Here is an 11143-nt window from a genome sequence, read left to right as displayed (position 1 = left end):
CTCAGCCTCCCAAGTAGCTGGGACTACAGGTGCCCGCCACCACACCCAGCTAAATTTTTCTGTATTTTTAGGAAAGGTGGGGTTTTACCATATTCGCCAGGATGGTCTTGATCTCCTGACCTCGTGATCAGCCCACCTCGGCCTCCCAAAGTGCTGGGATTACAGGCGTGCGCCACCGTGCCCAGCTGCAAATGCAACTTTTTAAGGATCAATGAATGAACTTCTTTCAGGTGAAGCGTTTTAGTACCAACTCAGTTTTAAGCTGATTTTTAACATTCTCCTTCGCAGGCCTTCCCACCTCCGTCTTTGAGAGGCAATTTCCCAAGGCAGGACCTTGCCACGTGGCCCACTGTATGTTTCCTAGCTAGCTGGCTCTATAGACTCTTCCGTATACATAAATTCAGTCATTCTTTTCTCAAAACATAGAGTAAACCTCTGATTTGAAAGAGACTCAAGCCTTGGATACACAAATATCCTACAATCTAGAAGTCAAACGGGAGTGGAAGCTTTCATGTCTTAGAGGCTAGAACCTGGAATAACAGTACCCCCAGCAGACTTACCATGAAGGGCTCTGTCTGTGTGTGCACAACTTCCCAGGCCTGAAATGTGTGCAGCAAGGATGTCCTCAAGTGGCTCTCGTGCACGTTGCCCTCCACCCATGGTCCCCACAGCCGGACCAGCTCCACACACAGGGAAGGATGGAAAGGACACCCAGAGCCAACCTGGCCCTGGGGCCTCCCCTCCTGGCTTTCACGGCTCCTCAGATTGGGTCAGTCACACGGAAAGGATTTTCTGGAAGGAGCGCACCAGAATTTCTGTTCTGGAAAGACGGTGGAAGGCAGAGGTGAGTTCATTGCTTGTGGAGGGGAGAGAATAGCCCCTGCACAGAGCCTCCAGCGCGGCTGCCAGGGGAAGTGGAGAGGCTAGGATCTCACTGAGAATTTCAAGATTGGTTTAAGGAGGGCCTTTCAATGCAGGGGCTGGCTTGGGATTGGGGGAGATCATGATATAGTAGTTTCAGGTTGGTGGAAACAGCTAGGCGAGGGGTTTGAAATGTCTCAGGTGTGAAATGTCTGTTGATGCTTCTATTAAATAAAGCTCGCCTATTAAAGAGTTGATGGGCCTCTTGGGAAATTCCTGTAATAAACAACGAAGTTATTTGCCTGGGCAAGAGTCTCTTGGAATAGTAAAGTTATTGTACCAAAGACAATGGGAGAAAAAAAGTCATGTTAATGCAGACAATAAACTTGGGGGTGGAAGGGGATAGTTTCTGCCTCAATCTGACTAGTCATTAGGCCTAAAGACCTGAGGGCTAGGACACATGTCAAGTATCTTTCAATACATTTAAAAAGTTAAAAATTCGGAGGTAGGAGCGATGTGGGCTGGGAACGCCTGGCGCGCCGCACTCTTCTGGGGGCCCCGCCGCCGCCGCCGCGCACAGTCAGCGCTGGCCCAGCTGCGTGGCATTCTGGAGGGGGAGCTGGAAGGCATCCGCGGAGCTGGCACTTGGAAGAGCGAGCGGGTCATCACGTCCCGTCAGGGGCCGCACATCCGCGTGAACGGCGTCTCCGGAGGAATCCTTAACTTCTGTGCCAACAACTACCTGGGCCTGAGCAGCCACCCTGAGGTGATCCAGGCAGGTCTGCAGGCTCTGGTCCGGAGTTTGGAGCTGGCCTCAGCTCTGTCCGCTTTATCTGTGGAACCCAGAGCATCCACAAGAATGTAGAAGCAAAAATAGCCCGCTTCCACCAGCGGGAGGATGCCATCTTCTATCCCAGCTGTTTTGACGCCAAGGCCGGCCTCTTTGAGGCCCTGCTGACCCTGGAGGACGCAGTCCTGTCGGACGAGCTGAACCATGCCTCCATCATCGACGGCATCCGCCTGTGCAAGGCCCACAGGTACTGCTATCGCCACCTGGACATGGCCGACCTAGAAGCCAAGCTGCAGGAGGCCCAGAAGCATCGGCTGCGCCTGGTGGCCACTGACGGGGCCTTTTCCATGGATGGCGACATCGCACACCTGCAGGAGATCTGCCGCCTCGCCTCTAGATATGGCGCCCTGGTCTTTGTGGATGAATGCCATGCCACTGGCTTCCTGGGGCCCACAGGACGGGGCACAGATGAGCCGCTGGGTGTGATGGACCAGGTCACCATCATCAACTCCACCCTGGGGAAGGCCCTGGGTAGAGCATCAGGGGGGGCTACACGACAGGGCCTGGGCCCCTGGTGTCTTTGCTGCGGCAGTGCGCCCGGCCCTACCTCTTCTCCAATAGTCTGCCACCTGCTGTTGTTGGCTATGCCTCCAAGGCCCTGGATCTGCTCACGGAGAGTAACACCATTGTCCAGTCTATGGCTGCCAAGATCCAGAGGTTCCATAGTAAGATGGAAGCTGCTGGCTTCACTATCTCGGGAGCCAGTCACCCCATCTGCCCTGTGATCCTGGGTGATGCCCGGCTGGCCTCTCGCATGGCGGATGACATGCTGGAGAGAGGCATCTTTGTCATCGGGTTCAGCTACCCCGTGGTCCCCAAGGGCAAGGCCCGGATCCGGGTACAGATCTCAGCAGTGCACAGCGAGGAAGACATTGACCGCTGCGTGGAGGCCTTCGTGGAAGTGGGGCGACTGCACAGGGCACTGCCCTGAGCTCTGGGTAAGGACGAGAAGAGCCAAGGTCCACCTACTGCCACAGGGTCAAAGGAGGTTTTTGATCAGCCCAGACCAGAGGCTCTGAGCCCTGAACCAAAGTCCCAGAGCTGGGCTGGGATGTGGCCTGTGCTAAGGGCTGTGAGAATGTGAAACAACAGTGTGAAAATTGGCTGTGGCAAAAAAAAAAAAAAAAAAGTTAAAAATTCAGGAAATGGACCCATGACATTGTTGGGGGTCTGCTAAACAGGACAGGGAGCGTGGAGGAGGGATGCATTAAAAAACAAGCCTTGGGCCAGGCTGGGTGGCTCACGCCTGTAATCCCAGTGCTTTGGGAGGGCAAGGCAGGCGGATCACAAGGTCAGGAGATCGAAACCATCCTGGCTAACACGGTGAAACCCCGTCTCTACTTAAAAAAAAACAACAAATTAGCCGGGCATGGTGGTGGGCGCCTGTAATCCCAGCCACTTGGGAGGCTGAGGCAGGAGAATCGCTTGAACCCAGGAGGCGGAGGTTGCAGTGAGCTGAGATCACACCACTGCACTCCAGCCTGGGCGACAGAGCGAGACTCGGTCTCAAAAAACAAACAAACAAAAAAACAAGCCTTATCTGTTTTAGAATCTCACCTATCACTGACAAGCCGTAGCTCCAATCCCACCACACTATAATTCACACTGCAGAGGACCCAGGTAATCCAGCTATGGGTGAATAATAATGGTAGTAGGTGCCATTTATGAAACAATGACTATATGCCAGGCACATGTGATCATCACAGGGGGACGTTATTGAGGAAACCAAGGTTCAAAGAGGCTTGGTAACTTGTCTGAAGTGATGAAACCAAGAAAAGTGGCCATTCTGGGACTCAAACCTGCTCCCTCCCTTTGGCTCCAAAGCTCTTTGTTCCCAGACTGGTCAGGGTGAGCCTCCTCATTTTACTGAAGATATTCAAGGCTTCTCAACAGCTGCCATTTTCCACTGCAGCTGGTGTTAATCTTACATGGCCTTGGCCACCAAATAAACTTATTTTACTCTGAGAAGTCATTTGCTACTGTTTCTATTGTGTAAAATTTTCTCATAGGAAACATTGAAAAGATACCTCATAGGAGTGTGTGAAAAGTAAGTGACAGATGCTGTAAGTCCATAGGAAATGGCATGAGCACAGCTGTCTTAGGCTGTTCAGGCTACCACAGCCGAATTCCATAGACTGGGTTGCTTATGAACAATAGAAATTTATTTCTCCGGCTGGGCGTGGTGGCTGACCCCTGTAATCCCAGCACTTTGGGAGGCCAAGGTGGGCAGATCACGAGGTCAGGAGTTCAAGACCAGCCTGGCCAACATGGTGAAACCCTGTCTCTACTAAAAATACAAAAAATTAGCCGGGCATGGTGGCACGCACCTATGATCCCAGCTACTCGTGAGGCTGAAGCAGGAGAATCGCTTGAACCTGGGAGGCAGAGGTTGCAGCGATCCAAGATCACACCATTGCACTCCAGCCTGGGTGACAGGGCAAAAAAAAAAAAAAAAAAAAAAAAAAAAAAAAAAAAAAAAGAAAAAGGAAGGAAGGAAGGAAGGAAGGAAGGAAGGAAGGAAGGAAGGAAGGAAAGAAAGAAAGAAAGAAAGAAAGGAAAGAAAGGAAAGAAAGAAAGAAAGAAAGAAAGAAAGAAAGAAAGAAAGAAAGAAAGAAAGAAAGAAAGAAGAAATCTATCTTGCCACAGTTTTGGAGGCTGCAAAGTCCAAGATCAAGATGCTAGCAGATTCTATGTCTGGTGAGGGCCAGCTTTTCTATTTGAAGATGAGGCCTTCTTGCTGTGTCTGCACGTGGTGGAAAGGGCCAGCTAGCTTGCTGGGGCTTCTTCTATAAGGGAACTAATCCCATTGATGAGGGCTCCATCCTTATGACCTAATCACTTCCCAAGGCCCCACCTGACACCATCACCTTGGGGATTCAGATTTCAACATATGGATTTTGAAGGGACACTAACATTCAGTTCATTGCAATAGCCTTAGGTGCAGTCTTGGCACCCAAGACTTGGCTGCTGGCAAAGAGGCTCCAGCCAGCTCTGGTCTCAGCTCAGGATACTATGCCAGGAGGATTTTTTTTCTTTTTTTCTTTTTGGAGATAGGGTCTCACTCTGCCACCTAGGCTGGAGTGCAGTGGCACGATCATGGCTCACTGCAGCCTCGGCCTCCTGGGCTTTAATGATGCTCCCACCTCAGCCTCCCGAGTGTGTGGGATCCCAGGTGCATGTCACCAAGCCCAGCTAATTTTTTTTTTTTTTGAGAAAGAGTCTCACTCTGTTGCCCAGGCTGGAGTGCAGTGGCGCAATCTTGGCTCACTGCAACCTCCACCTCCCAGGTTCAAGTGATTCTCCTGCCTCAGCCTCCCGAGTAGCTGGGACTACAGGCATGTGCCACCATGTGCACCTAATTTTTGTATTTTTAGTAGAGATGGGGTTTCACAATGTTGGCCAGGTTGGTCTCGAACTCCTGACCTCAAGTGATCCTCCTGCCTTGGCCTCCCAATGTGCTGGGATTACATGTGTGAGCCACCACACCCAGCCCTGGGATGGTTTTTGACAGCAGAAACCCACCAGCAAAGGAGAAAAAACTCTGCCTCCTCAGAGGCTGCAGGGAAGCCATGGCTGAGGTAATTGTGTGATTAAGTTTTGAGCCCATTTCCAGCTGACCCACTGGGGTGGAGATGGGTATAGAATGAAGACGCCTGTAAGGCCTGCCTGAGGGGGGACCTGGGAAGGCCAGGTCCTTGGAAGGCCAGGTCCTGGGAAGGCCAACAACCAGGAACACCCTGGGTGGCTCTCATGACAGAGACAGGCTTCAGAGCAATCAATCATTCTCCATTTGAGGTTCAGACCAACCTGGCTCCCACTGGAGGCCCTACTCTCTATGCCATGTAACTCTGGGCTAATGGCTTAACCTCTCTGAGACTCAATTCTTCATCTCTAAAGCAGGGTGACTGCAGCTGCCTTGCAGAGTGGCTGTGAGGCTTAGCTATAACTCACGATAGCTGTAAAGCTCTGGCAAAGTGCCAGACACATAGTAGGCACTCAGTAGATGACAGCTTTGATTAGGATGATTAATTATCACTAATGTGAAGAGCATCTGACAGCCCTCCCTGTAGGCACATTGTTCCCTGCAAGCCAGCACTTCCTGTTCCCCTGCTCATGGGGTGGCCAGGACCTGAGGAACCAGATCCTCTAAGGACAGACTGGAACATCTAGTCTTCCTCTTGACCCTCCCTGACCTTGTCCCTTGCCAGTGGGGAGCCCCCTTCACCAGGCCCTTCCCAGCCTCCAACACCTGCTCAGCGCAGCCCTGACCCACAGGAGCTGCCTTGAGGCTGGGGGGCATAACCCACCAGGTGGAGGCATGAAACTGGGGGCTGTCATGGGCCCCCCCCAGGTGCAAGCCTGGAAGGCCCTGGACCTCTGGGAGTCCTCTCAAGTCATGGAAGGTGAGAGAAGCCTCTGCTCCTGTGGTCAGCAGTGGGCCAGGAGGCAGATCACTGACGGTAACGGGGACGTGACTCAGTAGGGGAGCCCGATCTGGTTAAAGAGAGAGGTGAACACCCCCTCCTGGGGCCTTGCCTGGAGTCCTCTGTGAGGGGGTCAGCAAATCAGGCAGAACCTTGGGCCCTCAGCCCTCCCTATCCTGCCTCTGTAATGCAGAAAGTGGGCTTTATTATAAACGCTTTCCTTTTCTTCTACCGCTGGTGGGAAAGGCGGGGAAGGAGAGAGCCTCGCTCTAGTGGCAGCACTAGCTGGGAGAGAATGAGGGAGGGAGGAAGGCTGCATCCCCGCAAACGCCCCTCCTTGTGCTTTGCTATTCAGCAGAAGGGGAAAGCTCGACACCATTAGAATAGTGCAATCCTGGCTGGGCCTGGTGACTCATGCCTGTAATCCCTGCACTTTGGGAGGCCAAGGCAGGTGGATCACCTGAGGTCAGGAGTTTGAGACTAGCCTGGCCAACACAGTGAAACCCCGTCTCTACCAAAAATACAAAAATTAGCCTGGCGTGGTGGCGCGCACCTGTAGTCCCAGCTACTTGGGAGGCTGAGGCAGGAGAATGGTTTGAACCGAGGAGGCGGAAATTACAGAGAGCTGAGATCATGCCACTGCACTCCAGCTTGGGTGAGCGAGCAAGACTCCTTTTCAAAAAATAAAAATAAAAATAAATAAATAAATAAATAAAAGAATAGTGCAATTCTACCAATAAACACACAACCACGCCAATGTGTTCTCCCCACCAAGATTCTTGCTTATAAGCCAAAGAAACTAATGCTGGATACTTTGGACAGAAAGGAGATTTGTGGGCCAGGCATGGTGGCTCACGCCTGTAATCCCAGGATTTAGGGAGGCCGAGGAGGGTGGATGACTTAAGGTGAGGAATTCGAGACCATCCTGGCCAACATGACAAAACCCCGTCTCTACTAAAAATACAAAAAACTATCCGGTGTGGTGGCGGGCATTTGTAACCCCAGTTACTTAGGAGGGAGGCTGAGGCAGGAGAATCACCTGAACCCAGGAAGTGGAGGTTGCAGTGAGCCGAGATTGTGTGTGAGATTCCGTCTCAACAACAACAACAACAATAACAAAAAGAGATTTGTGAAGAGGATTTGGGGGAGCCTTAAGATTCTCCAGGTGACCCGGAGAGCAAGAGAGATCCGCTGAGCTCACTCCTGCAGCCGACCTCCCACAACCCCTCATGCTGTGCCCAGAATGCATACAGGTTTTCCCATTGTTAGCCTCTGATTCAAGGTCTAGGCAGTCTCCGTCAGATGCCACACAAGGGAGGCTGGGAAAGTGAGTGTGTTGCATTTGTGCTTCAAGTCAGTGCATCCCCTAAACATAGGAAATGGGTTCAGGTGACAAATGTCCCAAGATGTCAACAGTGGTTATTGCTGGGTGGCTGTCTTCTATGGTGTTTTTAAAAAGTATTATTTAGAAGTTCAAATATACACAGATGTAGACACAATATTAAAATAGACACCATCTCCAGCTTCATTATCAGCTCACGGGCAATTGTGATGTTGTGAAATATATATTTGGGCCTTCTCTCACCAGGCGTCCTCGTGGAAGTGACATCGTGTTGGCCTGCGTGGCCATCCCTGACACACCGCCATGATGCTCAGGGAAGACAGGGCGACCTGGAAGTCCAACTACTTCCTTAAGATCATCCAGCTTTTGGATAATTATCCGAAATGTTTCATCATGGGAGCAGACACTGTGGGCTGCACGCAGACACAGTAGATCCACTCGTCCCTCCAAGGGAAGGCCATGGTGCCAATTGGCAGGAACACCATGATGCACAAGGTCACCCAAGGACGACTGGAAAACAGCCCAGCTCTGGAGAAACTGTTGCCTCCTTTCCAGGGGAATGTGGGCTTTGTGTTCACCAAGGAGGACTTCACTGAGGTCAGGGATCTGCTGCCGGCCAATAAGGTACCAGCTGCCGCCCGTGCTGGTGCCACTGGCCCGTGTGAAGTCACTGTACCAGCCCAGAACACTGGTCTGGGGCCCGAGAAGATTTCTTTTTTCCAGGCTTTAGGCATTACCACTAAAATCTCCAGGGGCACCACTGAAATCCTGAGTGATGTGCAGCTGATCAAGACTGGAGACAGAGTGGGAGCCAGCGAAGCCACGCTGCTGAACACGCCAAACATCTCTCCCTTCTCCTTTGGGCTGGTCATCCAGCAGCTATTCAACAATGGTAGCGTCTAACAACCCTGAAGTGCTTGACATCACGGAAGAAACTCTGTATTCTGGCTTCCTGGCGGGTGCCCCCAATGTTGCCAGTGTGTCTGCAGACTGGCTACCCACCTGTTGCATCAGTACCCCATTCTATCATCAGTAGGTACAAAGGAGGCCTGGCTCTATCTGTGGAGACTGATTACACCTTCCCACCTGCTGAAAAGATCAAGACCTTCTTGGCTGATCCATCTGCCTTTGTGGCTGCTGCCCCTGTGGCCACTAAAGCCACGGCTGCTCCTGCTGCTGTGGCAGCCCCAATTAAGTTTGAAAACGAGGAGTAGGAGGAGTTGGATAAGGATATGGGATTTGGTCTCTTTGACTAACCACCAAAAAGCAACCAACTCAGCCAGCTTTATCTACAAAATAAGGAAATAGAGGCTTACTTTTTTTTTTTTTTTTTAAGACGGAATCTTGCTCTATCGCCCAGGCTGGAATGGAGTGGCGCGATCTCGGCTCACTGCAAGCTCTGCCTCTCGGGTTCACGCCATTCTCCTGCCTCAGCCTCCCGAGTGGCTGGGACTACAGGCGCCCACCACCACGCCCAGCTAATTGTTTTGTATTTTTTTTAGTAGAGACGGGGTTTCACCATGTTAGCCAGGATGGTCTCGATCTCCTGACTTCGTGATCCGCCCGCCTCGGCCTCCCAAAGTGCTGGGATTACAGGCATGAGCCACCGCGCCCGGCCTGGCTTACGTTTAAGAAAAAAAAAAAAGTATGTGTATATTTGGTCTTCATCCGGTTTCCTGGCATACAACTCCTAAAATCCTAGAATCTCTAAAGTGACATGCCATTTTCTGTATACAAATGAGTTGACTGTTGGCTGGCCACGCCTAGCAGCTTGCTGGTCACTGGAAAGACCAGGGAAGGATCAGAGGGTTGGGACTTTCAGTCCCACCCCTGCCTAACCTCCAGGGAAGGGAGAGGGGCTGAAGGTCAAGTTGATCACCAATGGCCATGGTTTAATCAATCATGCCTACGTAATGACGCTTCCATACAAGCCAAAAAGATGGGGCTCAGGGAGCCTCCAAGCAGCTGAACACATGGAGGTTTCTGGAGGGTGATGTGCCTGGGGAAGGCATGGAATCTCCGCGCCCCATTCCACACGCCCGGCCCTGCGCTTCTCTTTATCTGTATCCTTTGTAATATCCTTTATCATAAACCGATAATATAAGTGTTTATCCGAGTTCTGTGAGCCACTCTAGCAAATTAATTGAACTCAAGGAGAGGGTCTTGGGAACCCAGCTTTAAAGCTGTCAGTCAGAAGCACAAGCAAGACAACCTGGGGCTCGCGATTGGCGTCTGAAGTCTTGCGGGACTAAGCCTCCAATCCGTGGGATCTGAGGCTGTTTCCCAGGTAGACAGTGTCAGAATTGAGCTGAATTCTGCTGCTTGATTGGTGTATGGGGAGATACCCCCACACATCTGGTCACTGAAGTATCTGTGTTGTTTAGTAGGAAAATAGGGGGAGTACTTTGGTTTGTTTTTTTCCTGTATCCTCACAGCAATTTTATTTCATTTATACTTTTATCCATCTCCCTCTCCCCATTTCAAAGTAATACAGGAGTTAAGAAGAAATTACTTAGGCAGATAGTGAGGGTAGGGAAGTCCTCGGTAAATTTTCCTTTTAATGAAAAGCAGCCCCAACTTATTTTCCTTTCTAACAAAGAGCAGCCTATAAAATCTAGCTGCAGGGACATAGATGCCAGCAATTGTGCCAATCATGTTCAAGATGGCGGCTCCATCTTGTCTTCTCTTTATCCGCCAGGTGTACAGTAACGAGCAGACAACATGGCGCTGGTCAACGGGAGAGTTCATTTACATAATAAGATTAGGGCCGGGCGTCCAGCATTCCCGGTGCTATGTAAATATCATACTTGATTGAACCAATCTGTGAGCCCTATGTAAATCAGACACCGTCTCCTCAAACCTGCCTTTAAAATGTGGCACATCTGTTGCCCACTGGTCTTTTCCACTGGGAGACCTTTCTCTCTTGTGGAGTACTGTTTCTCTTTCTCTTCTCTTCTGCTTATTAAACCTTCACTCCTAAACTCCTCGTGTGTGTCCGTGTCCTAAATTTTCCTGGCACAAGACAAAGAACCCCAGGGTATGTACCCCAGACAACACAGCTGTTTCAAAAGTAAGCAGCAGTCATCATATCATATAAAGTCATCCCTATTTTAGTACTTATCCCTAAAACAGAAGGACTATGCTTTAAAAATATAACCTTTACCCCTTTCCTCACTTTCCCTCCCCCCACCTTCTTTAAAAAACAAAAATAAAACTATAACTTAATACTACAATCACACTTTAAAAAACTAACAATAGGCCAGGCACCTTGGCCCCTGCCTGTAATCTCAGAACTTTGGGAGGCCAAGGTGGGAGGATTGCTTGAGCCCAGGAGTTTGAGACCAGCTTGGATAACATAGTGAGACCTCATCTCTACGAAAACTAAACAAAATTAGCTGAGTGTCGTTCGTTGCACATGGCTTTAGTCCCAGAGGCTGAGGTGGGAGCATCCCTTGAGACCAGGAGGTCAAGGCTGCGGTGAGCTGAGATCACGCCACTGCACTCCAGCCTGGGCGACAGAGCCAGACCCTCAAAGCAAAACAAAGCAGAGAGATTTACTCTCTTTTTAATGTTTTCCTCTATTACTTTATCGAAAAAAAGAGAAGGCTATTAACATTTAAAATTTGTTCTCAAAAACAGTAGTCCACAGGTGAGCATGACCCAAAT

The 11143-nt window shown here is 50.5% G+C and overlaps 1 protein-coding gene and 1 pseudogene across 1 annotated transcript; both read left to right on the top strand.

Moving 5' to 3' along the window:
* Positions 1 to 4067, top strand: LOC116485172 (2-amino-3-ketobutyrate coenzyme A ligase, mitochondrial-like). The gene is given in 3 exon segments (XM_032753744.2): positions 1 to 1654; positions 1657 to 2193; positions 2196 to 4067. Coding segments are annotated over 3 exon segments (1263 nt in total). The 5' UTR covers positions 1 to 1375; the 3' UTR covers positions 2643 to 4067.
* Positions 4068 to 7543: 3476 nt separating this feature from the next.
* Positions 7544 to 10734, top strand: LOC131381555 (large ribosomal subunit protein uL10-like; annotated as a pseudogene).
* The last annotated feature ends 409 nt before the right edge of the window (positions 10735 to 11143 follow it).

The sequence above is a fragment of the Hylobates moloch genome, unplaced genomic scaffold (assembly GCF_009828535.3).
Source record: "Hylobates moloch isolate HMO894 unplaced genomic scaffold, HMol_V3 SCAFFOLD_16, whole genome shotgun sequence".
In the NCBI taxonomy this organism is placed as follows: domain Eukaryota; kingdom Metazoa; phylum Chordata; class Mammalia; order Primates; family Hylobatidae; genus Hylobates; species Hylobates moloch.
Note: the sequence above shows the minus strand (reverse complement) of the source record. Positions and strands in the feature narration are given on the sequence as shown.